The following is a 25,087-nucleotide window of genomic DNA, read 5'->3' as shown; positions in this document are numbered from 1 at the left end:
ACAATATTATATGTCTAGTTATAAATAAAATAGAATAACAAATTATCCATCTTATTACGGGTAAAATACTAGTACATTTATAAGTATGTCCCATGCTTTTGGACCTGAACCAAAAACCATCCCAAAGAATAAATATTTGCATTGAAGCATACATAATTCCGAAACAATGAACCTTGTTTCAAATACACGCAGAATGACTTTTATTACGTTCTCAATTGAAACGATTATATTATAATTTGAGATTTTAACTCTCCATGCAAGTTATTCTCTCTCTTTTTTTAAAAGAAAAGTTATTCTCTCTTATTTTTAATGGAGTAAGAGAGAATATTTCTTTTTAAAAAACTATTATTTCTTATCTTTCAAACAAAAAAAAAGTTATTCTCTCTTAATCCCTTAAAAGTCAATCTCACTTCAGTAACTCTTACAAATCTAACCCAAAATATGATATTTTTTTTTTTTTTTTTTTTTTTTTTTTTGATTAACCAGGTGTTGGCCCCTTCGGGACCCACCACCTAGGCCTGGCGCCAGCCTGTGTCTGTACCGGTTAAGGCCCTGGACACGCCTCCCCGCCCGAGTTTCGAACCCGCGTTCCCTCAGCCGAAGCCTCGGGATACCACTGGACTAGCTCGTCCGGGTAAAATATGATATGTTGATCGTTAATATTTTCCAAAAAAAAAAAGAGGATGGGATATCGTCTCAATTTGGCACCAAGGATCTTGTTACTACATCTCACACTATTATCAGGTAATTAATTATTCAATACCCATGATATATCCGTATACATGTATTATGATTTATACGATTTTCATGCATTCACCTCCGTTACGTAAATAATAAAGTTTGAATAATGATTACAACTCATGTGATCAAATTGTAATATACAGTGACAAAATGGTCCGAATCGGCAAGAGTATTCACGATCGTGAACTTATGTGACCAAACAATATGGCCGGCTATAACACCCGGAGAAAACTTCAGCGGCGGAGGATTCAAGCTCAAACCGGGCCACTCCATCGTCTTCAACGCGCCAGTAGGGTGGTCAGGTCGAATCTGGGGACGAACCGGCTGTAATTTCAACAGAACCGGAACCGAAAGCTGCGAAACCGGTTCATGCGGCTCAAAGTTAAAATGCTCTGCCTCTGGAAAACAACCAGTTTCACTAGCCGAGTTCACGTTAGCTTCATTGGATTTCTACGACGTGAGCCTCGTCGATGGATACAATCTCCCGATGACAGTGACTCCGGTGAATGGAACAGGAAACTGCAACGTCGCCGGCTGCGTCGCCGATTTGAGGCGAAGGTGTCCTGTGGAGCTTGCCGTGAAATCTAAGGGGAAAGTGATATCGTGTAGGAGTGCTTGTGATGTGTTCGATAGTGATCAGTATTGTTGCAGAGGAGATTATGGGAATCCTTCTACGTGTCGACCAAGTCATTACTCGAAAATATTCAAGAAGGCTTGTCCAACTGCTTACAGCTATGCTTATGATGATCCGACCAGTATCTTCACTTGTACCGGATCTGATTACGTCATCTCTTTCTGTTCCTACAAGTTTGTGTCTTAACCCCTTTTCATCTATTGGTGTTACGTTTGTTTTTCCATTTTCGTACTACAAGTCGCACATTCTATTTTTTTTTTTAACTCCAAACGTAACCAAATAATCTTAGGCTTGATTTTTATCCGATTCTTTATGTTTTTTTTTTCGATTCTATATGTTTTTTTTTTCGATTCTATATATTGTTTTATGTTTTATATGAATGATGCTCTGTTTAATGTGTATAGGAGGAAGAAGCCGGTGTGAACGTAACATGATAGAACAAGTTGGTGTGGTTCTGAATTCTGGTGGATTCAAGCGATGTTGCCTCTCGTTGCTTTTTTACCTAATTTCGGGATTCTGTTTTTTAGATAAACAAGTTTTTTTCCTACGGGAATAATTCATGTTTGTATTTTGTTAAATAAGCTTCACATATGGCATATGCCATATGCTGTTGATGATGCTAATTTCAAAGTAAGAATAAAGGTTTGTTTGTATGAAAGCAAATATGAAAACATATTGCCATCCTATGTCTTTTCTCTGTCCTCCAAGTAGAATTTCCCAAATCGTCTTAACATTAAAAAAAAAAAGAATTTCCCAAAAACTCCAGGTCACAAATGCAAGAAAAAGATAAATCGCGAGGTTATCATTAATAATTTAAGAAAAAGGCCTACAAATGGGCCCAAGGTAAAATCCAACAAAATGTGAAGTGTTTTGTTTTGACCCAGAAAAAAAATGTTGAGTGTTTCGTCTTGTCACAACACACTTGACTCGAAACTGGAAACCATTTTTTCTGGGTTTAGATTTCTACTGGCCCAACAAAATCATTCATCAAAACATTAACCCGTTATTGTTAACTATAGATTGATTACGGATGGTGACGAGATTGTATTAGTCAAAACATATTAATAGATGTTACTACTTGCCCAACAAAAGGCCCAAATGAAAGTCACGTGGATTCATATATATCAATCCAGGCACAATGGGCTTTCACATTGGCGGCAATACAGAGTTCGAATCCTACTCAACAGTCTATAGAGAGAGGAGGTTCTTCTTCGGCGGCCATGGCGTAAAATTGAAGCTTAAATCTACTTCTCTGTGTTGGTTTTCTCCGTTCCAAAAGCGAAATCTGTAGCAAAATTGGAGATGCAGTTGAGACCCTCCGATGGACAGAGAGGCTAATCTTCCGGTTAAACCTCCGAAGAGTCTCTTCCGCTCCACCTTAAACCAGGATTCATCATCGTCATCCTCTCCCGAACTTCTACGGCATCTTCAAGCCGCTTTCAAGCGTCATCGTCCTCTCAGTAGTCACTACTCTCTCTCTCTCTCTTTCTCTATCTCTCTCTTTGGGCCGTGAGGAGAAATCTCTTTGTGTAGAACTTTAATTCCGACTAATTTAGGGTTTTTTTCAACTTAGAATATAGGACCTTTCGTGAATGTATAGCTCCGCTACGTTACTGAGTTTCTGAAATGTGATGTGTGTTATATAATATGCCTTTGATTACAGAGACAAACTCACGAATTTTGAAGACGCCACTTGTTCTTATTTTAGCTGTTTTTTTTTTATTTGTCCGTTGGGAACTCTAAAGACTATTCCTTGAGTGAGTTCGCCAACTGATCGCTTTTTTTTTTTTAAAAGAAGATAAAATGAAGACCACTATTGGGCCTCGGAGATGTGTTGTTCCGCAACGACAGCCTTCAAAGAGTTCTTCTACATCTGAAGAAGGGCAGAGACCTCAAGATGTTGTTTCGTTGAGTCACAGTCTTGCTGCCAATACGTTGACACATTTTGTTACTAGATAATCTTCAGGATCTATTGATGATATGTTTGGCGAGAATTTCAACCCATCAGACAGGCAGATTGATTTGCGGAAACCTGCTCTTGTTACTAGTAGTTCAGAAACCATTTTGAACGAAAATGTCAACAGAAAGGTTCAGTCTCTCGTTGGCAGCATAACCCTCACTTCTCATGGTAAGGCCCATTGCCCTTTCATTTGTTAATCACTATCTCTTCGGCTGCAATGTTTACTGTACTGGTTGTTGAGCTAAGAATCTTTACTTAGCTAAACCTCACTTATCTTTACAGATATGGAATGGGATACCACAAGTCAGGCTGAGGCATCGAATCTTGGTGCTTGTACTAGATCAAAACATCAGAATCTCCAATCTGTTGATTCCGAGGCCAGTTTGAAATCTGAATACAAGGCTTCATCTTCGTTGGCAAAGGTGCAGGGCCAGATGGGAGAATTTCGCAACTTCTTGAACCAACCTGCATCTCAATGTTCTGCCATGGGGTCATCATGTGCCACCACTACGTCAATTCGTTCGTCTTCAGCTCCTATGTTAAATGCGACTACCCAAGTCTCTCGTTGTTATGCTGAGTCTGTTCCAAATGCAAATTCCCATGCTGTCTCAAGTCAAGGGAACTTGCCTTCTTTGTGTCCTTCTTCCAAGGATAGCAACATTCTGCATGCTAATAAAGATGCCCTTTTATCTGAGATGCCATCCTCAGCTATTGATCCAGAAGTAAGAGTCAAAGAGACAGGCATGTCTAAGCAGCAACAGTGCACTATAGAACTTGAAGCTCCTGTAGTATCTTCCAGTCATGGTACTGACGGAACAGCTAAGCCTCCTCTGCCCGATGAGTTGCTTACCAGTGTTAGCTCACAGCCGCAAAAACCAGATAAGGTTGCAAGTAGCAAAGGGACATCAGCTCCTCGTAAAAGAAACTATGATCCAGACTTGTTCTTTAAAGTCAATGGGAAACTCTACCAGAGGCTTGGCAAGATAGGAAGCGGAGGAAGTAGTGAAGTCCACAAGGTTATTTCATCAGATTGTACCATATATGCGCTCAAGAAAATTAAGCTCAAGGGTCGTGACTATGCTACGGCATATGGATTTTGCCAGGAGATTGGGTATCTAAAGAAGCTGAAAGGCAAAACCAACATCATTCAGCTAATAGACTGCGAGGTACTAGCTGGTATATTCTCTTTTAGTTTCTAAGTTTCGTAAGTGTTAATTCCCATCACAATTCCTCTTTTGCAATTAGGTTACAGACAAGTGTTTGCTCCAGGAGGTTTTGAATGGCACAATGAGTAACAAAGGTGCAAGAGTGAAGGACGATGGATCTATATATATGGTACTAGAATATGGAGAAATCGATCTGGCTCAAATGTTGTCTCAAAAGTGGAAGGAAATCGAAGGATCTGACCGGACAATTGATGAAAATTGGCTTCGGTTCTACTGGCAGGATATTACCCAACTCATCAACTTGTTTTTGTTTTAACGGTTACAAGAAGCACTGATCATCATATTACTTTTGAAAACAAATGCAGCAAATACTTCAAGCTGTGAACATCATACATGATGAACGCATTGTGCACTCTGATTTGAAACCCGCGAACTTCCTTCTTGTCAGAGGCTTCTTAAAGCTTATCGATTTTGGTATTGCAAAGGCGATTAATAGCGACACCACAAATATTCAACGAGATTCACAGGTATAGCCATTCCCATTCTTTTTGCTTTTGTCGTCATCAGCAGCATGAGATGTATGTAATGTGACAGGTGGGGACGTTGAGCTACATGTCACCAGAAGCATTCATGTGCAACGAGAGCGATGTAAATGGAAACACAATAAAATGTGGAAGGCCATCAGATATATGGTCACTTGGTTGCATACTATACCAAATGGTCTATGGAAGAACACCTTTTGCAGAATACAAGACCTTCTGGGCAAAGTTCAAAGTCATAACTGATCAAAACCATGAGATCACTTACAACCAACTCTCTAACCCATGGCTCGTCGACCTGATGACGAAATGTCTAGCTTGGGACCGTAACCAAAGATGGAGAATCCCTGAGCTCCTCCAGCATCCATTCCTTGCCCCTCCTATCCCACTGGAGCCTCGAGTCAGCATCAGCATTCAACTGCTCAGTCACATAGCTACATCTTTTGGTAGTGATGACAGGGTTTCAGAGCTTTGTGCTCAACTCCAGGAACGGTTACGTGTTCTTGAAGGAGATTAAGAAGTAAGCGGTAGTTAAATCTGATTCTTACGGTTCTTTTGGATTTGTAAATCTGTATCTTAATTTGTTAGCTTTGGTAAGAAGATGGTTGATTATTATTAATGTCTTGTTTGGTTTCTTGTAATTGAATGTATCGTTTCGGTTGCTTTTCTCGTTTGAGGATAACAAATCAAAACCAAAAGAGTATTACAGAACAAGAACAAGTTCTAAGGTCATGTTTACTTGGAAGAACTTCTTCCTCTGCAATGGGAACTACATTAAAAAAAACCTGAGCAAATCACTTTTGCTTATTTGATGATCAACAGAGTCTTAAGATTGGTGCACACACAGGTTTCAAGGGTTCTTCTACTTGCGAGGAGCTTTCTTCTTTCCTGCAATGGCAACTCTCTTTCCCTTTTTAGTGCGAGCGTTGGTCTTGGTTCTTTGTCCTCTGCAAGGCATCCCATGTCTATGTCTACTTCCTCTGTAGCAGTCTACTTCCACCAGTCTCTGTATCTCCGATCCAACACGCCTCCTCTTCATATCAACAACAAAACCGGATTATAAGCTTTAAGAAAGTTACAAAGTATGATTCTGAGAAAACCGATACTTACCAATTCATCACCATGTTGGTGCATGCCAACTTCTTCACGGAGGTTAATGAGTTCTTTCCCAGTTAAGTCTCTGGTGAGTTTGTTGGTGATGCCGAGACCACAGAGAACCTGGTGAGACTTACAGCGTCCGATAGCGTACACTTCTTGAAGACCGGTCTTGAGGGGCTTGTGGTTTGGAACCTCTGCGTTTCCCACACGGATTCCTTGCACACGCAATCCATGAAACTGCATAGAAACAGACCAAACTAACGGGTTATAAAGCTTCGGTTCAGACACGGTCGTGTAAGAAATATAGTGGATTCAGTTTAACAGATATATGTAAGAAGCAGGATGTAAAGTTCGCAACTTTAAGATTCTAAATTTAACATCAGCGCAGAAACAGAGCATGGAACCGCAATCCATGAAACTGCAGAAACAAAGGAGACCAGTGAACTTGATATATATATGCCTTCAGACAAGGAAATGGATTTTTAACAATCTTTGGTTCAGACACGATCAATGTAAGACAAAAAGTTAACAACTTTATGATTTCTAACTTGGACATCTGCGCAGAAACAGAGCATGCAATTGCAAAGCTTTATACTTTAACACGACCTAGAACAATCGATTCGAATCTATTAAAACCCTAATTCAATATCTCGAAGAAGAGAAGACAAGATAATGATGACATGTCGGAAAGACTACATCTTTCAGTTAGACGATGAACTTACCGATAGATTCCGAAGCAGAGATTGGCTATGGTCGAATAAGGTCGTCGCGGATCTGCGTAGACCCAACATTTTCTAGGCAGGCGTAAGAGTGAGTTTCAGAGATTTCACGGTGAAGAAGGGTTTTAAGATTAACAGTATTCAACCGCCGTTAACGCCGCCCGCGTCTCTACCTCTCTTGCTAGTCTCGTGAGGCTTTGATTTCGCTTATCGGGCTTTCGAATAAAACTAATTGGGTGTTTAGTTTATTGAGAGAGGCCTCGAGTCAAACATGCTGTGTAACGTTAATGCTATGGGAATTTATTTAAGTTGGTTTTACTAGGCCCAAATTTTAGAAATGTTCAAAAGAAACTAATATTTTGTTTTTCTGAATGTGAATGTGATTTTTTTTTGTCGACTACCCATTTAAACTAGATCAAGTGGAGAACAGACGAGCCGATTCTCCGAGGAGCCTCTCCATCTGTCCGGGTCTGATCTATATGGGAAAATATATAGCCTCTGGTCCTCGCCTCTTTTGCTAATGCATCCGCACGGCCATTCCGATTCCGAGGAATATGAGAAAGACTCACATCCTCAAAACCTTCCTGTAACTTCTGAAGCATCTCGACCTCTATCTTGAATGATGGCCAATCCATCGGGTTTGTGGTTATGTCCACTAGGTCCGAACAGTCCGTCTCGAACCGAATCGAGGTTATCCCCTATCTCTCATACATGAAGCCGCCCAAAGTAAGCCTTCCATCTCAGCATGCAGAGCTGAGAGGCTCCTATAACATGCCCGTAATCCGAAGTATTCAATGCCCATTTGATCCTTGAGTCTCCACCCTAGGCCACTAACGTTGCCATTATTGATCCATGATGCATCAATTTGACAAGTAGGGATTCGAGGGATCCAAGGGGACATTGTCTCAACCTCTGTAGTAGGAAGATCGTCGGTCTCCTCGATTTCCTCCTTTTTTTCATTTGCCTTCTTCCAACATTCTGCCTCAAGGGACGCGTGTTGAAGAGTGTCCATGGGAGATATGTCTTTTATATTTAATGCGATGCATGTTCCAAGTCGAAGGCTCAGTGGACTAAGTAGCTCATACACATTGATTATAACCCAATCTGAATCTAGCATAGCACAGAAGAGTGGAATAAGAGCCCAAGAAGGCCCAGTAAATGTGCTCAAATATGTTCAGAAAGGAACTCGTTGCATTGTCAGGAACTCAGAGCTGCGCAAATAAATCGAACCTAAACCCCGAACCCATATTGATAAAATGAATCTGAACTAATCTGAATTCGATGTAAATATCAAATAGATCTTGTTTTATGATATTTCGGATTATGAATTTTATCTGAACCGAACCTAAACATAAATAGATATCTGAAAGATTCAAAAAAATAATTTGTATCAAACATAACCTCAATTTCTAATATGTATACAAATTACATTAAAATACTATGAACATCTAAAATAATTAATTTGTGTGAAAATTGTATTTTGTATGCATTAAACAATCACATGTAAGCTTAAAATGTGTTGTCATTTTCAATTGTAATTTTGTAACTATTATCAATTGTATTTGTGTGAAAATTAATTATTTTAGATGTTCATAGTATTTTAATATAAACTTTTGGTTTTTGGTTAATACTGATATTTTATATTTTGAAAATTGTTATTTGAAGTTCAATTTATGAATAAGTTTTCTTTCTCAAGTTTAAACAATATTTGTTTTAAAAGCTTAATTAGTGTTTCCTATGTTTAAGGAACTTTTAGCTGTGTTACGAAAAAAAATAGAGTTGTTAATTGGTAATTTTAATTTATTTATGTTTTATTGTATATAATTTTCATTCATATAAAGTTTTTGCGTTACTATATCTCATGTTAAGTATAATTCAAAGAAGAATCTCATATGATTGATATTAGAAGAGTATCTTAAAGTTATCCGAAAGAAAACAATCATAGAAATCATGATAAACAAAGTTATTGAAACTATTGGATATATATTTAGTTTCATCAAGTATAAATCAATATTTTTAGAATTGATAATCTTTAATATCCGAAACAAAAACTATTTTGGATTCATTCGGATCTTAGATCTATAATCAAACACAAATCAAATATGATCTGAATTTTTATAATATATGAATAGGGCTGAAATTCATATAAACCCAAAAATTCAAAATCCGTATGAACCGCAAAGAAACCCGATTGGTACTCCAATTTCCCAGCCCTGAACTTCATAGTCAAATCCAATCAATTGAAATTTATTTTTGTGATTATATAATATAAGAAACCAATAATGTTTACTAATCTTAGTTTAAAATTTTCTTACCTCATCAGATCAACAAAAGCACTGGTATATGAAAGACAAGTTTTATTAAATAACAAAAGAAGCGTACGGTTTGTATAGTAATAAATTGTATGCTACCTGCAAAATATTCGTCCTCTTATGTATGTAAATTACATGTAACGTGCTTGATCGTAAACAACGCCAGCTTTGAAGATTATTACTTTATTAGTATAATATCTTCAAAATGCATTTGAGATATCTATTCTATTAAAACAGAAGTACAAAATTAGATTAACCCTAAGTTTTTTACTATATTTACATTTCATGCCATTGAGGTATTAAATGAAGCTATATTTAAGTATGATTGTCTTTTTTTTAATTTAAATAATAAATTTAAGCATTTAATGTTTTTTCCTAATTTAAATAATAGATTTCTTTAATAAAATATTAACCAGAATATATCTCCTAATATACTTCGTATTAACATATTAAATATTTTAATATTTATTAGTAATAAACAATAAAATAAAAAATCACACATCATAATCAATTTATATAACATATAAATAAAATATTCTTTTTCATATATTATTAGCACAATGCTTCATATATAAGTTCAATTAGTTATAAATATAAGATTTGTTTATATGATACACTATGATATAATAGACGATTAAATCACAAAATATAATTATTTTAAAGTAATAAATAAAATCGTTATGTTTTAAAATATTATATTAAAAATTATGTAATACATTCTAATTTACAAATATATATAGTATATCATTAGTACAGAGAACAAATTTAAAGTAAAAGAAAATATTTATACGGTCACGGGTCAATCTCTAAAAATAAACAAAAACATCGCAACATTATTTTTTTTAACAAATTTATTTTAATATAAATTATAGTTCCAAATATCGTTATATATTTTATGTATTTATAATTTTATTTTCTTTATTTTTGAGGGATGCTAAGATTTTTGAATTGGAAAATATTATGACCTACTTCTATATTATTTTAATTAGAAAATTTAAAATTTATATAGAAATTTTATTAAAATTTTAATTTTAGTTTTTATTATAACTGGAAAGATTAATTTCCAATCTAAATTATATTTAAATATTACAAATACATCATTTACTATTAAAAACATAAAATAAATATCCGCCCGATCTAGTTATGTTTTTAAAAGGAAAAACATGTTCAAGATTTAATTTGTTCAATCGCTTGTGTCAACCTTGTTTGTTATTTTTTTTTTTGCCAAGGTTTCACAAAAATAGGACTATGTAACCCTAAACTTTTCATTCTAATATTTACAGTTTAGCAAAAAAAAAAAAAGGTTTTATTTGTAGTCTAAATGATTCAAAGACACACGTGGTAACAACAAGATTACTAAGTCAAAGATGTTGCCCTGGAATATTTAACATCTTTGAATAATTTAAGCTTATTTCATTTGTGTAGAAAAATATAAGAGTTATGGAGGCAAAAAGTAACTCAAGCTATTTAACTTAATTGCTAGCTGTTTAGGATTATAGATCGAGAAAGCATGGTCCAACGAAAATTGAGCTAGCTACCAGAGTTTTATAGTTTTTTTTTCTTGGCCTTTCACTTCATCGTTGGGTCTCTAATAAATCAGATAAGAATATTATGACTTTTAAAAGATATTTTTTTCTACCAATAAACTATCAAGATCTTGAAAATAAAAATTAAAGATATAATTTAGCTCCCTTGAAAATTCAATCTTTCAAATATCTTCACTTGACACCAAAATTCAGCCCATATATACATATTTGATTAAGCCTGTTTTGGGAATTTTGTATGCATTAAACAATCACATGTAAGCTTAAAATGTGTTGTCATTTTCACGAAATACAATTGAAAAGGTTGCCAAAAGGATACGATAATGACTCGTACGCGTTAGACACGCGACATATAAATTGTATATGTGGTATTTAGTACATTTCTGTTCTCATTCTATCGTTTTAAGAGATATTTTCAAGTTCCTGTCAGATAGAAGCAATCGGGTAATAATAGTGTAAGAATAGTTTAAATTTGTAAAGATAACTTTTTATTAAAACGGTGAATAAAAGTCAAAAAAAAAGTTTGGCAGAGACTTTGTGTTTGTGATCGGAATCAACTCTTGGCCCAGGCGTACATAATATATGTTACGTCTCGCATTAAGACAAAATTACAACTTGGACAAATACTAATAACACGTTTAGGGTCTAGCTTTATCAATTATTACGAGCTTGTGACATAAACAGGGCCATCATAGTGAAGTATTGGTGTATGCATGATCCCCAAATTACAGAAAAGGTTATATATGTGTATATATGTCTTCAAATATGTAATATATATATTGTTTATAATCTCAAAATTTTCAGTACTGGTCATTGTAAGCAAAATAAACAAAATCGTGCCCATTTTCGTTTACAGCAATGTGTCAATGTCAACTGTATTTTATGTATGTGGCAACTGGAAAGTTATATAATTAGTTTGACAGTATACTAGAGAAGAGGGTCGTTTGTTCCACTGTATAAAAATAGTGTGAAAATATGACACATATATTAATACTAAAGAGATAAAGTCAAAGCTATATTGATATGCCTGAATTATGTTTTACTAGTATTTTTCCATTTAATAGGATTTATAAATCCCGCTGATAATTTTAATTGATTATCCCACTTGGAAACATAAATAACTCCAATGGCTGTGGCAATGAGGACTTAGAGCATCAGTAACGTCGGCCCTTAGGCCCGGCCCTTCTAATTAAATGGGTCGAAGTTAAATGAAAAATAGGAGGGGACGACGCGAAAGTGCCTTATCTAAGGGCTTTTCTTCATCGTCCTCTACGCGACGTGGCAGCACGGGAGAGGGAGATGAAACCAAAGAAGCGACGAAGTCTTCGGTTCTCGAAAACTCAATCGGCGTCTTCTTCTCTCTTCTCTCTCGATCTCGTTCGGTGGCGATAGAAGGTGACTCCATCTCGATATCGATCTCGTCCTTTCCATCTCGCTCTCGTCCTCCTGATCTCGAGCTCAACTCCATCTCGGCGAGGCTCTTCCATTTCGTTCTCGTCTCGGCGTTCTCGACCTCGTTCTCGTCTCGATCGAGTGCTCCATCTCCAGTTCCAAATCCAAAGCTCAAGGTATGTGTTTCACGTCCTTTGATTTGCTTTATATGGTATTAAAATCTGATAGGATTTGTGCTAAAACAGTAATGATTCTTTGCTTGATAGGGTTGTGTTATAGTTTGATCATATTTTGATATTGGTCCTCTAGTAATTCGATTTGATTTGTGGCTTGATAGGGTTGTGTTATAGTGTTATAGTTTGTTCATATTTTGATTTGATTATATGATTCTTTGTTTGATATGCTCGTATTGATATTACCGACTATAGATTATATGATTCTTTGTTTGATATAGCCGACTAGAGACTATAGATTATATGATTCTTTGTTTGATATGCTCGTATAGTTTGATATGGTGGTATATATCTTGCGTTTCATATTGAATCATATTGAATCATTGTTTAGTATATATTGAATCATTGTATTGTTGGTTGATAGCTTTAAGTCTTGGTGTATTGTTGGTTGATAGGTTTAAGTCATGGTTACTCCTTGTAGTTACATTGTAGTCAGATTGAATGTTATTAATGTTATTGTTAGCTTTAGTATATCAATGTTATTGTTAGCTTAAAGTCGTGGTGGATAGCTTTAGGTGGTGGTTGATAGCTTTAAGTTGTGTAATTACTTCAGATTAGACAGTTCTTGGTAATGGTTAGTCATTTATGTGGGTTGATATCTCTTCACTTCCGCGTAGTAAACACCAACTCACTTCGGTTAAATAGACACACACACACACACCCACTTTCTCACATCTCTCATCTCTTTTCTTTCTGATAAATCAGAGCAGAGGTTGAGTAGCCTAGAGAAGTATGGGTTTCAGTGCTTTGTAATAGCCATGCTTCTTGTTGTGGTTGTGGTAGCCATGGTGGTCTAATTGTAGTCTTGATGCTTTGTAATAGGTTGTAATAGGATGTAACGGATGTACTGGACTTTTGTGACATGTAATTTGTTTTCCTAACATGTCTCGGATCATGTGACTTTTGTGCCATGTAATTTGTAATTTGTATTCTTGACTTTGTAATCTGTACTCTTGTATTTGTACTCTTGAATTTGTAATTTGTACTCTTGCATTTATTTCTATATTCAGTTTGTACCAATAAGTCACATGATCTCACCAAATTCACATGTTTTTTTCCTTTCTACCAACAAATCACAAGTTTAGTTTCTTCCTACCAATAAGTGACATCCCACCAAAGACACATGTTTTTTTAGTTCTACCAATAAGTCACATGATCTCACCAAATTCACATGTTCCTTATCTATATAATAAGTAACATCCTTGTTCTCTCATTTCAAACATCCAACGTATTCCTCTTCTCTTAACTTAACATTATTCAGCCTTCTTTTTTTAAATATCCAGAATTGCTTCATGGCATCATCTTCTCACTATCATTATCACATCAATCATGAGGAGGATGATTTTGATTCTGTTTTTGATGATCTTTATGAAGAGCTTCCAGAACCAAAAGAGAGGAAAAAACGTATCTATATTGAGAGAAACCGGGAAGAAGGACACAAAAAACTCTGGAATGATTATTTCAAGGACACTCCAACATATCCGCACAATTTATTCCGCCGACGGTTCCGAATGAACAAGCGCTTGTTCTTGAGAATTGTGCATCGTCTCTCTACAGAAGTTGAATATTTTCGTCTAACTGAAGATGCCCTCGGACGGTCGAGTCTAACTCCGCTCCAAAAATGTACTGCAGCAATTCGTCAATTGGCCTATGGTAGTGCCTCTGATGCAGTTGACGAGTATGTACGACTTGCTGAAACAACGGCTCAACACTGTTTGCACAATTTCACAGCCGGGATAATCGACTTATTTGGCGATCAATACCTAAGACGTCCCACACCGGAGGATCTACAAAGACTACTGCTAAAGGGTGAAGAACGTGGATTTCCCGGGATGATTGGAAGCATTGACTGTATGCATTGGGAGTGGAAGAACTGCCCCACCGCTTGGAAAGGGATGTATTCTCGAGGATCCGGAAAACCAACAATTGTGTTGGAGGCGGTTGCTTCGTATGACCTTTGGATATGGCACTCATTTTTTGGAGCTCCAGGTACTATGAACGATCTCAATATTCTTGATAGATCACCTGTTTTTGATGATATAATTAACGGAGAAGCTCCCGAAGTTAATTTCTATGTCAACGGAAGAGAGTACAATTTGGCTTACTATCTGACGGATGGTATTTATCCAAAGTGGGCGACTTTTATTCAATCAATCCGACTACCACAGACTCCAAAACATTCAAAATTTGCTACAACCCAAGAATCCGTTCGAAAAGATGTTGAGCGTGCCTTTGGAGTCCTCCAATCTAGGTTCGCCATTGTTAAAAATCCATCTAAATTATGGGATAAAAGCAAAATAGGAAATATTATGAGAGCTTGTATCATTCTCCATAATATGATTGTCGAAGATGAACGGGATTCAAACACTCTCGAGGAATTTGAAGATGGCGATCAAACTTTTGTGATTAAAAAAACCACAAAACACGGCAGCAGAATTGCTCTTCGCAAAGAAGTTCGGAATCCAAATATTCATCTAAATTTAAAAGAAGATTTGATCGAACATATTTGGCAAAAATTTGGACATCTTCCATGATTTCAAAAAAAATGTTTGTAATTTGTTTTACCATTTTGTAATTTGTTTTTCATTTTTGTAATTTGTTTTTATTTTTGTAATTTGTATTTCAACTTTGTGATTTGTTTTTCCTTTTTGTAATTTGTATCTCCATTAAAAATTAATGTTTCATGTTTTTTCAATCTCTACTCTTTTTTTATTACTTTAAAAATAAAACTTAAGGGACATTTGCAAGTCCCTCCAATAATCTTAATTTTTAATATCACCCTTAACCTATGTCCCTTAACCTAACTATAATACTAAAATACTCTAAGGGCCTCCAAATTAGTCCTAGGGATATGGATGCTCTTAGAGCATCATAATAGGTGTCCCTTTATTTTGGGCCCTTAAACATATTTTATTATAATTTTTGTGTTAAGGGACTTTGTTAAGGGCAATTGTAAAAATGTTGATTATTGGTAGGACTTACAAATTCTAAGAGACATGTTCGTGGTCAGATATACTTGGCAGGAGATGCTCGTTTCCAAATTTCTGATCATCCAATCCATAAGAACTGCACAACATTGAACAGAACAAAAAAGAAAGACTTTGAGTGCAATGTAAACGAATGTTCAGAGGGATTTTCATATTATCCAACATAGAAGAGAAATTCAAGGACAGTAGATATGACTTTGGTATAAAAGTAAAAAAGCTTTCAATGGATGCTTACCTGCTTAACTGCTTGTTAATCCAGCTCAACAAAAGATCAGAAGTGTGCCAATTATCCATCACGATGATCTCACTTTTGTCTTGTTTAGGTCCCCAGCTGCCACCAACGAACTTTCTGGGAGGGGTCCAAAAGAGCATTGGATAATGACTAATGCAGAACTTGTCACAGAGCTTCGCATTCATCTGCGCTGCCAAAAAATAAGTTCTTCATACATTACATGTTGTCCCAATAAAAAAAGAAAGCAAGGAAGATGGCGCAAGTAAAAATCTTTACTGCACAATCAACTCGAGCCATTAAAACGAGGCCAGGATGTGCAGCGTCTGGTCCATTGAAGAGCCTTGCCACCTTGAATCCATCATCAATTTAGCCACAGACAGAACAAATGTTAGTACGGCACAAAACAAAGCTTTTCAGAATTTCAATTGGTAAAAAAAAGTTTTAAGTTCTTTCTGGATAAATCTCAGGGGGATTGGCAAACGTAAAAAAATTTAAAATTGACGAACATCTCTCCAGTAAAATTGAAACTTTGATTGTTCAGACAAAGAAAAAGATCAGGAGAACTGACCAGTGAGCGAAGAACTCCAAAACGGCGTATTTGGCGGGGGTGTCTTGGAAGACTGAATCAAAGTTGGTAGCGTTCAATTCGATGGCGTTATCTTTCTCATCGTCGATGACATTGCCGATGTCACGTAGAATCGAGCGCGATCCAGGTGAAAACGACGCCGCAGCAGCTTCAACGCTCACAAAACCCACGAACAAGAGGAACAGGTGTATCAAAGACATCATCAAATCCAGTAGAGTGTATTGGGTTTTGGAGAAGAGAGAAGAACAGACCGACAAACGACTTCGATTTCTTCTCCCAACTTTGGTTTCTTCTCCCTATCCCGTCCTGCCACGTTGCCTTAAGGTTCGAACAAAAAAAACCTTAGTTTAGGCCCGTTTGCAAAGTCCTTACTGATTTTTCATTTATTTTCGACCCAATAATTGTTAAGGGCCAGCTCTAAGGGCGCCGATAATGATGATCTTAGTTAATATATTTCCCAACGTGGTTGAAGCCATTCCCAATGCTTTTGGAAGCCCATAGATCTTTGAATAATACAAATAGATCATCTTTTGCCTCTTGGCTGAGAGCTACTTAATCCATACAGTAGTCAGTAGCACCATTAATACTTTATCGCATAAACAAATTAATCTGACTAACTAGCAATTAGTGGAGTAATGGTTTGAATATAGGACACCTTGATGACCCTGGTCATCCTTACGTATGACTCTTAATAAGGGGCGGCTTTGAGAATTAATCATCCGGTTAATTGGTAGTAATAAAGTAGTGAAAAATATATACTCCTAAATTTTTCATAAAACGACAAAATTAAGATTCAAAATCATCGAGCTTGCGGACCAATTGCAATGACTCCACATGCTATTTTATCACAAATGTAACTAACAATAGCTAGCATTTTAGTTTTTTTTTCCGGTAATTATCTCTAATGAGTTAAACATTATATTTATATTAAAATGAATATCATAATAATTCCATTAAATAAACAAATAAAAGTAAATTAGAAATAATGTTTTTTGTTACTGAAAATAGCTACTCCGACTACGAATCAAGATCAATTCTAGGGATTTCATATCTTACAAGTGGACAATGCGTGTTAAATTTGTGTAAAATAAATTTTTCAAGGATGAATAGAACCGGAAACTTTTGTCTAAATGAAATTTGTAATCGATAATGGATTTTTGGTTCAGATTGGTTTATAATTAATAATATTATTAAGAAAATATTAGTTTTTAATCATGGAAGAAATTGTTTTGGCCACTATTAGTCTGACCGTTTTAGTTCAGTCCATGAACTGATGAACATATTACATAAGCTGTGTAGGATGAGCAACAAACCATTGCTATAGGGGGTCTGGTATGATATTCGTAAACAGTGTGTGTTAATCAAAAACAGTATGTTAGAAGAAAACAAGAACACTTATTGCATGAAAAATGTGGATTATTGACGTTATGGGTAATGGGTCGGGTGAATAGCTCATAAAAGGAGGTGGTCTCAACAAGACAAGATAAGATTGTGGCCACTTGTGCTTAACTAGCAATCTTCGGAACCCATCGAAAATAAGATTGTGGCCTCACTTGAAATCAAAGGACATCTTTGTGAAAGAAAAAAAGGACATCTTTGTGGATGACAAAACAATATCAACCAGACAAATGATGACTTTAGTGTAATTTTGTAAAGTGGTCATGAGTTATAACAAGGGTTTCTAAATTCAGTTTGCTTTTTTCTCAATTGGATCGAAAAGACTACACAACCCAAAGAAAAGGACTCTATATATCTAAATATATGGATCTGGAATAATATACTATATACGTTTAATGGTTACGTATACGGTACATCTTTAAAGTATTTATCAATTGTTTTAGGTAGGTGCAGAGGCCATATTGTATACAAGACTGTCAAATTCCAATACTTAGCACTGAACAATGTTTAAGAAAGAATTAGTTACAGGGATAACAACTAGCTCTTCAGATTTCAGACGTCATGTTCACAAGGGACCCAAGGTAAGTAGAGTCACATGCATATATAATTTAGAACTAATTACAAACTTAGATTAAATCAAGAATAAAGACAAACTACAAGAGGGTGTTTTATATCCTGATATGGTTGACACTTGACCCTTGTGAGCACGAAACAACGTTCTTTAGGAAAACAAAAGATTAAAAAAATTTAGTCAGCGTCTCGCCGTCTCCGCAGTGGTCAGGACGTCCTTTGTTACGGGTCGCGGCTATACGTTTTCTTTTGCCTATACCTTCTTTGTTTTTTTTGTTTTTTCTTTAATTTGATTTTATTTCCTTTTTATTTTATTTATCTTTATTTAGGAAGTTTTTTGAGAGAAAATTAGGAAGTTTCCTTCTATATTAATTTGAATATTTTATGGTCTAAAAGTAACTACGTGCCCGGTGCCCCCATGCATGTCCCTATGCTGAATTTTCTATAGAATTTTTTGAATTTAGAGATGTACGTTCACAATTTAAGCGAGAGATGCATGCATTTAGAATGTAGTGTACGAGATCGATGCGTTTAACGCCTTGAAAAAAAAGATCGATTCGTTTATATTCTCTGAGTTTAAAATAACAAACTATTAAACGATATGAATAAATTAGGCCAATACATAGTTAAAGAAAAGCATGCATGCTAACTATTAATGAGGAAAGCTTTAGACCATCAATCTGTATATGCTGAATTTAAAAATAATAACTAATTAGCTTTAACTAAACCATAATCCTTCTGTGTAGTTCAAATTAAATTTTGATACCAAGAAAATGTTCAATTTCAGAACGATTGTTTTATGATAATCACTGAAGAAGTCGTCATTCATGACGTATTAATATGAAAATCTTTTATTACTTTTTTGGAAAATAGAAAATCTTTTATTACTTCCATCCATTATCACTTTATTCTCGTGGTATCAGTGTAAAATGCATATGAACCACGAATCTCGTGGGGCCGAACCGGAACTCTTTTTATCTAGCTATTTTGTATCGGATACAAGACTGTTGCATATTCGTTCAAACATGTCTTGTGTCTTTTTCTTGTCACTGACAACTGGAAGCAACACAACAGCAAGTGGTTACTAATTTGGAACCAGAGCATTGCAAGACAAAACATTTTATTAAGCGTGTTATAATGACTAGCACTTGATGTGAAGTGAACTAATTAGATGACACATTAAGCATATGATAACTCAATTCGAAGACAAAATTAAGTCACAAAAAGTATCTAGCTACATGCTTTCATCATCATCAACAACAAAAAACCATAAAAATAGTTTATACACTATAAATCTGGAATAAAAACTCTAACAAAAGCACACATGATAATGAACCATGTATTTACATAAGCTTTAATTTGTTATTAACTTTCAAGTTTCAATACAAATATATATAAATCTTGAACAAATTCTTAGAAGATCAAGAGATCTTCCTTCACATTGTAACCCATCTTCTCGAGATTAGGCTGCAACGCAAACTGAATCATAGGCGGTGGTCCACACGCCAAGGCCAGAGAGTCACCTTCTAAACCGTCAGGGACATGTTCTCTAAGCACAGCTTCGGTGATAAACCCTGTGCTGTACTCCCAACCTTCTTTTGCAATTTCAACAACGTACCAAATCTTTAGCCTGTCCTCAAACTTACTAGCCCATCCTTCTAGCTCTTCTCTCACAAGAATATCATCCTCGGTTCGGTTTGCATAAACCACAAACATCTCGGTTTCGTCCTCCGGGTCACTTAGTATCGATTGAATGATTTGGTAGATTGGAGTTATACCGGTTCCTCCAGCAAGCATGGCTAGTTTCTTGGCAAACTTTGGTTTACCGTTGACCATGAAGTTGCCTTTGCCTTTGTACTCAATATGTCCTAACGGACCTTTGATGTCTAGGACCGCACCTATCGGTAACGAGTCTAGGTGCTGCGACATGAGCCCTCCGTTGGGGAATCTCGGATGGACGTTCTTGAAGTAAACCTTGATGACTAGGTCGATATATCCAACCGCGTCGACCGCGCTGGTCGGAGTATAGGCTCTAAGACAGAGCTTGTCGTTTATGGTGGCGCAGAGGAAGATGTGCTTCCCGACGGGTAGACCAAGCTGCTGATCTTCAGATGGTAACGCGAATCTGAATCTACGCACGTCGTGAGAGATCGAAGTCTTCTCGATGAGTTTGACCGGGACTTTCTCCCGTGGGTTGACCAAGGCTATGTTCTTAGCAGGAGCTAGCTCTCTGATTGGAGCTAACAGAGACATTACACTCGAGCCACCATGGACCGAGACGTTCGGTGAAGAGTCGTACCCCGTTGTGATAAGCTCACCGATACGATAATCTTCAAGAAGCTTCTTGGCTTTGTCTGAATGAATAGCTTCAAACTCTTCGGTGCAATCAGTGCCAGCGTTGATGAGGATAGAGTCCGAGCCACCAGGGTGGTCTTTCAAGAAACGCGTGCAGTCGTAGATGTGACCGTGGACTATGATCCATGCAGATTCGGCTGAGTTGTGTTTTCTGACTTCGGACATTGAGAACATCTTTGAGGCAGTGTTCATGAAAGGTGTTGAAACTGATTTTTTCAAAGTAGGGTTTGACTCGGAGGATTTCTCGATCTGACGTTCCTTTGCCATCCACCCACCCGACTGGTTTCCGGGTCGGGTTGGGTGTTCGAAGACAATCCCTATCTCTCCTCTGTGAGGCTTGCACACGTTGGTTTTGATCCTGAACCAGCAGTTGTTCATCATCCCCTGTTTCAACACAAAGTCAATGTCACTATTGATTTAGTCAAACATCACATCATCAAGACTTGTCTAAGTTTATATATTTAAATTGTCTATTCTTATGTAATTTCCTTCATGTAGGGAAATAAATCAATAGTAATAATTAATCACTAAATGAACTGTCTAAAATAGACAACTAAAGATGGTAGGTAACACGTTAAGAAAGTCATGAACCATAGCTTTCAACCATAGCACAGTAGTTCCAGCGTTGTAGGAAATTATTTTAATTATAATTTTTAATTAATCAAATCACACAAAAGAATAAACTAATAAAAATATCAAGAGAGAAAAGAGTGGTTTACCATGAGGTTCCAGATGAGTTTTTCAGGCTGGGTGTTCAAAGACTCGTCCCAGGCTCGAACAGCTATCTCTTTAGCACTAAGCAGATCAAGAACCTCAACGTCTAGTGACCAGAAACACCAGCACCAGAACTTGCCATACTTGTTTGGCTTCTCTTGGTGGTCAAGCTCACACACACTCCACGTCTCTCCACCGTCTAGAGTCACCTCTACTCTCGTTACCTTCTTCCCTCCTCCTGTTTTGTTTTAATTTTTTTTTTTATTCTGAATCTTAAATTAACCAGTACTTATAATTAGAGGTAAATAAAACTTTTAATTACCAGAGTAAGCATAGCCTTTTAACGTGTAAGGCTTCTGAGTCGTGAATGCATTAATGGGCAAAATCTCCTCGTGACCAGGTGTCGTTATCACCGAGTTTATATTAAGCTCGTTGATTATATACTCCGGCCTGTACCACCAAGCTGCAACACAACACAACACAGCACAAGACATGAACATTAGTATTATTATTACCATTTTCACTTCTTGTAAGAAAAAAACGGTAAAAAGGTAAATATAAATTTTACATTCTTCATTTGCCAGCTCAGCATCCACGTAGGAAGGGAGGACTCTGTTGTCTTTGTAGTGGTAGTAATTATCAGATTCTTGAGGGGTGACGATGATTCTCTTCAGCCACTTAACCATCCGCCCGCCGATGAAACCGGGTATGATGATCCGAACCGGGTACCCGTGATCCGGCGTGAGAAGCTCGCCGTTCTGCATGTACGCCAGTATAATGTCTCTCGCGGGGTCCATGGCCATCTCCTTCTTGATGCTCGTCCCGTACTTAGACCCACCGCCTCCGGGAAGATCCTCCGCGCCTTCAAAGCAGACGTTGAGAGCGCCGCCTCTCTTGCTGTAGACGCCGCACCGGCGGAGGACGTCGCTCAGAGCGACACCTCTCCACAGGGAGGTGGACACCCCAGCGGATCCCCAGTTGAACCCGATGGACTGCTTCACCATGTTCTGCTCTTTCCGGCGGTTCCCGGCGCAGACGAGTGTCACCGGGAACTCGCGGCTGGGGAACTCGTTGAGGAGCTGCTCCATGGTGAGCCTTGTGGGCTTCTTGACGAGGCCCGTGACCTCCACGGACCAGTCAGACCACTCGGCTTTGGGGACGCCGCCGTGGTTGCGGACGTAGTGGAGAGGGACGGGGGTGATGAAGCCGTGGTGCATGAGGCGAGGGAGGGGAGCCTCGGCGTTGAAGGGGTGTTTTCCAGTGAGACGCACCATAGAGGAGTTACGGTGGACCCAGTTGTCGGCCGTTGACTCGTCGCGGAGGTCGAGAACGGACGGCTCAAGATCGGAGTTGGATTTGAGGACCATCTCCTTGTAGTAGGAGACGTAGCGGTTGTGGCTCTCGTCCTCGTCGTCGCTGGAGTCATAACTGTCGGCGGTTTTGTCGGCTGATTTTTCGGTCGGGACGTTGACAACGGTCTGGTCATCTTCTTGGTCACGGTCGAGTGAGGGAGGAGGAGGAACGAGAGGAGGTTTGAAGGAGTGGACAACGCCACCGTTTAGGGCGGAGCTGAGGCGGGGATAGTGGCGGTTATCGACCGAGGTTGCCATGGAGGAGCTATTTTTTATCTCTTTTGGTTTTTGATTTATTTTTGGTTTCTGTGTATGGAGTGATGGGGGTCGTATATATAGGGGGCTTTGCAGAGATTAATAAATAAAATATTAAATGGAAAATAAAAGAGTGTTGGGAAATTGACAAATGTGAGTTTGTGTGGTGTCTGAGTATGTGGGCCGTCTACCAAGATCCTATGCTTCGGCCTTTAAGATGGGAAGGTTATAATTCTTTTATTAGTTTCATTTTGTGACGGAAAATTTAAAGGTAACTGCTCATCCAGGGAATCAAACCTTGCTTAGTACCGTGGGAGGGTACTATGATACCACTACACCAGATGCGCTTTCGGTTTTGTTTTAAAAATATGTATAACTGTATAACTCGTCATTACTTATTGAAATTGTTATTTTTCATTACATATGTTTTGTTGGTTTTTGTGGAAGTACCAAATTATACAGCAATGTTGCATTTATCAGTTATCGCAAAAGCAATAAGCATGACATAGAAATAATACAAGCCAATTTTTTCTTAAAGAATTGATTGTAGATAACAGACAAATGAGTAGGTTAAATTGCAAATTAGAAGCTATTAAAGTTAAGTAATCCGAAATGTAAAGTTATGTTACACTAGGACACTGCATATAGTAGGACTAGCCATTTCATTTCTTTGGAGAAGTGTCCGAAATGTTTACTGGTCTTGATGATAATAAGTACTTGGCTAGCTAGATATTATTATTATCTAATATCTTAATTAAAATCAACAAAATGCATCGTTTAACACTGACTGACCGGCTTTTAGTCCGATTTAGTCTCTTTCTAACTTGTACAGGACGGTTTCACAGGCTTTACCATCAATCATATCCCTAGATCAAAAAAAATTCATGTAGATTTTCTTGCCAAAGGGGGCAAAGAATAGAAGAATTATCTTTATCCATGAAGATCAGACTGATCGGAGCGAGAGGTTTTTGGAACAACTCGACTCCGGCTATAAATTGATCCACACTTACTTGGGTTGTTGATAAAAAAAACACCGACTTTTACTTATTTTTCTAGAGATTTATGTTTCGGAGCTATAAACAAATTGTGATGAATTGCCTCAGTGGAAGGAAAAAAAAAGTTGAGAGAGAAAGGAAAAAAAAAAAGTCGTCGTCTTCTATCCATCTTCTCCGGCCGGCGGCGGCTTGCCGCTGCTACCGTGAGAAGGTGAACCTCTTTTATTTCTTGTTTATCTCTTCTGTGTTAGCCTAATAATGGATTCAAATTTGGTCATAAGCTTCAGTTTGTCGGATTGAAGCGGGGGGTTTCAAATCGGACACCATAGAAACAAATCTAATCAGATCTGTGATATATGGTGGTTGGTTTATAGTGACCGGCTGTGTTGAGTTCTTTCGTACTAGGGTCCGATTGTTTTGCTTTTGCAGTCATGTCGAGGCGCGTAGAAGCGCGTGGCAAACCTGTCCAGAGTCTAATGGTTAGTCTCAGTTAGATCTGGAGGGAATCAATAAAGTGGAAGCGTGGAGAAGGTACAGTGAGCCTGTTACAGAGTCCAGTGGCGAGTTTTAGCTGGATCTAGAGAGGCAGTGGAGTGGTGAAGCGGTGAAACGTTGAAGCCGCGTGGTGAGCCGATTTCAGAGTCCAGTGGCAAGTCATAGCTGGTTCGAGAGTTGGCAGGGGAGGGGTGGCGTTTTGAAAGCGAGTGATGCTCCCTTTCAAAGTTCAATAGGTTGTTAGATTTTGAAAGGTGATGGACCAGAAGTGCGTTTAGGGCTCAACACACAGCAACGGTTAACTCTACACTAACATCTGATTTTATTTCTTCTTGATCGGTTTTGATTCCTATCGAAGGTAGTTAAACTTATGTTTGTGATCGTTTTGGCTCTGGGGTAAATTTCTTTTAGCCGCCAGCTTGTGTTTCTGAGATTAGTATATAGTTTCTAATCGTCAGCTTAGATTTTATGGTCAGGTTTGTAATCTCCCTTGCTAGGGTTGTTAAGTTATGTTCAATATTAAACATCAGATGACAAAAAAAAAAAAAAAACAAATTGTGATAGGTTAAAAATGTTAGTGTTGATCAATAGTTTTCTTCGATTGAATGACAAAACTAAACTAATCTAAATGGCTGAAAATCCTTTATATGTGTTGGAACTTTTCTTAAACATTTTGAATTTTGATAAAGGACCGATGAATGTAATTTAATTAATAAAAGAAAATCGTTTTTGGCAACTAAGGCAAAACACTTACGGATTGCATGAATAATATGTTTACATTATTTATTCAGTTTTGCACTTGGAAAAGTC

At 37.3% G+C, this 25,087-nt stretch overlaps 5 protein-coding genes across 5 annotated transcripts; 2 read left to right on the top strand and 3 right to left on the bottom strand.

Annotated features, from left to right (window-relative positions):
* Positions 1-453: 453 nt before the first annotated feature.
* LOC108826357 (pathogenesis-related thaumatin-like protein 3.5) lies at positions 454-2,050 on the top strand. Its single transcript, XM_018599745.2, has 3 exons — positions 454-744; positions 885-1,548; positions 1,780-2,050. The coding sequence occupies exons 1-3, from the start codon at positions 684-686 to the stop codon at positions 1,796-1,798; spliced, it is 744 nt and encodes a 247-aa protein (XP_018455247.1). The 5' UTR covers positions 454-683; the 3' UTR covers positions 1,799-2,050.
* Positions 2,051-2,504: 454 nt separating this feature from the next.
* LOC108826963 (serine/threonine-protein kinase MPS1-like) lies at positions 2,505-5,557 on the top strand. The gene is given in 6 exon segments (XM_056994067.1): positions 2,505-2,835; positions 3,174-3,503; positions 3,618-4,501; positions 4,581-4,777; positions 4,863-5,028; positions 5,096-5,557. Coding segments are annotated over 6 exon segments (2,178 nt in total). The 5' UTR covers positions 2,505-2,696.
* Positions 5,558-5,902: 345 nt separating this feature from the next.
* LOC108827031 (small ribosomal subunit protein S13, mitochondrial-like) lies at positions 5,903-6,929 on the bottom strand. The gene is made up of 3 exons (XM_018600375.1): positions 6,861-6,929; positions 6,151-6,375; positions 5,903-6,073 (listed from the first exon to the last, which is right to left on the bottom strand). The coding sequence occupies exons 1-3, from the start codon at positions 6,927-6,929 to the stop codon at positions 5,903-5,905; spliced, it is 465 nt and encodes a 154-aa protein (XP_018455877.1).
* An 8,396-nt stretch (positions 6,930-15,325) lies between these two features.
* Positions 15,326-16,343, bottom strand: LOC130499752 (sulfhydryl oxidase 1-like). The gene is made up of 4 exons (XM_056994121.1): positions 16,101-16,343; positions 15,834-15,905; positions 15,561-15,742; positions 15,326-15,404 (listed from the first exon to the last, which is right to left on the bottom strand). The coding sequence occupies exons 1-4, from the start codon at positions 16,341-16,343 to the stop codon at positions 15,326-15,328; spliced, it is 576 nt and encodes a 191-aa protein (XP_056850101.1).
* Positions 16,344-19,453: 3,110 nt separating this feature from the next.
* LOC108827738 (nitrate reductase [NADH], clone PBNBR1405) lies at positions 19,454-22,844 on the bottom strand. The gene is made up of 4 exons (XM_018601217.2): positions 21,749-22,844; positions 21,503-21,643; positions 21,186-21,418; positions 19,454-20,850 (listed from the first exon to the last, which is right to left on the bottom strand). The coding sequence occupies exons 1-4, from the start codon at positions 22,788-22,790 to the stop codon at positions 19,525-19,527; spliced, it is 2,742 nt and encodes a 913-aa protein (XP_018456719.1). The 5' UTR covers positions 22,791-22,844; the 3' UTR covers positions 19,454-19,524.
* Positions 22,845-25,087: the final 2,243 nt, after the last annotated feature.

This window comes from Raphanus sativus, chromosome 9 (genome assembly GCF_000801105.2).
Source record: "Raphanus sativus cultivar WK10039 chromosome 9, ASM80110v3, whole genome shotgun sequence".
Lineage (NCBI taxonomy): Eukaryota > Viridiplantae > Streptophyta > Magnoliopsida > Brassicales > Brassicaceae > Raphanus > Raphanus sativus.
This window is presented reverse-complemented; position numbering and strand designations above follow the sequence as displayed.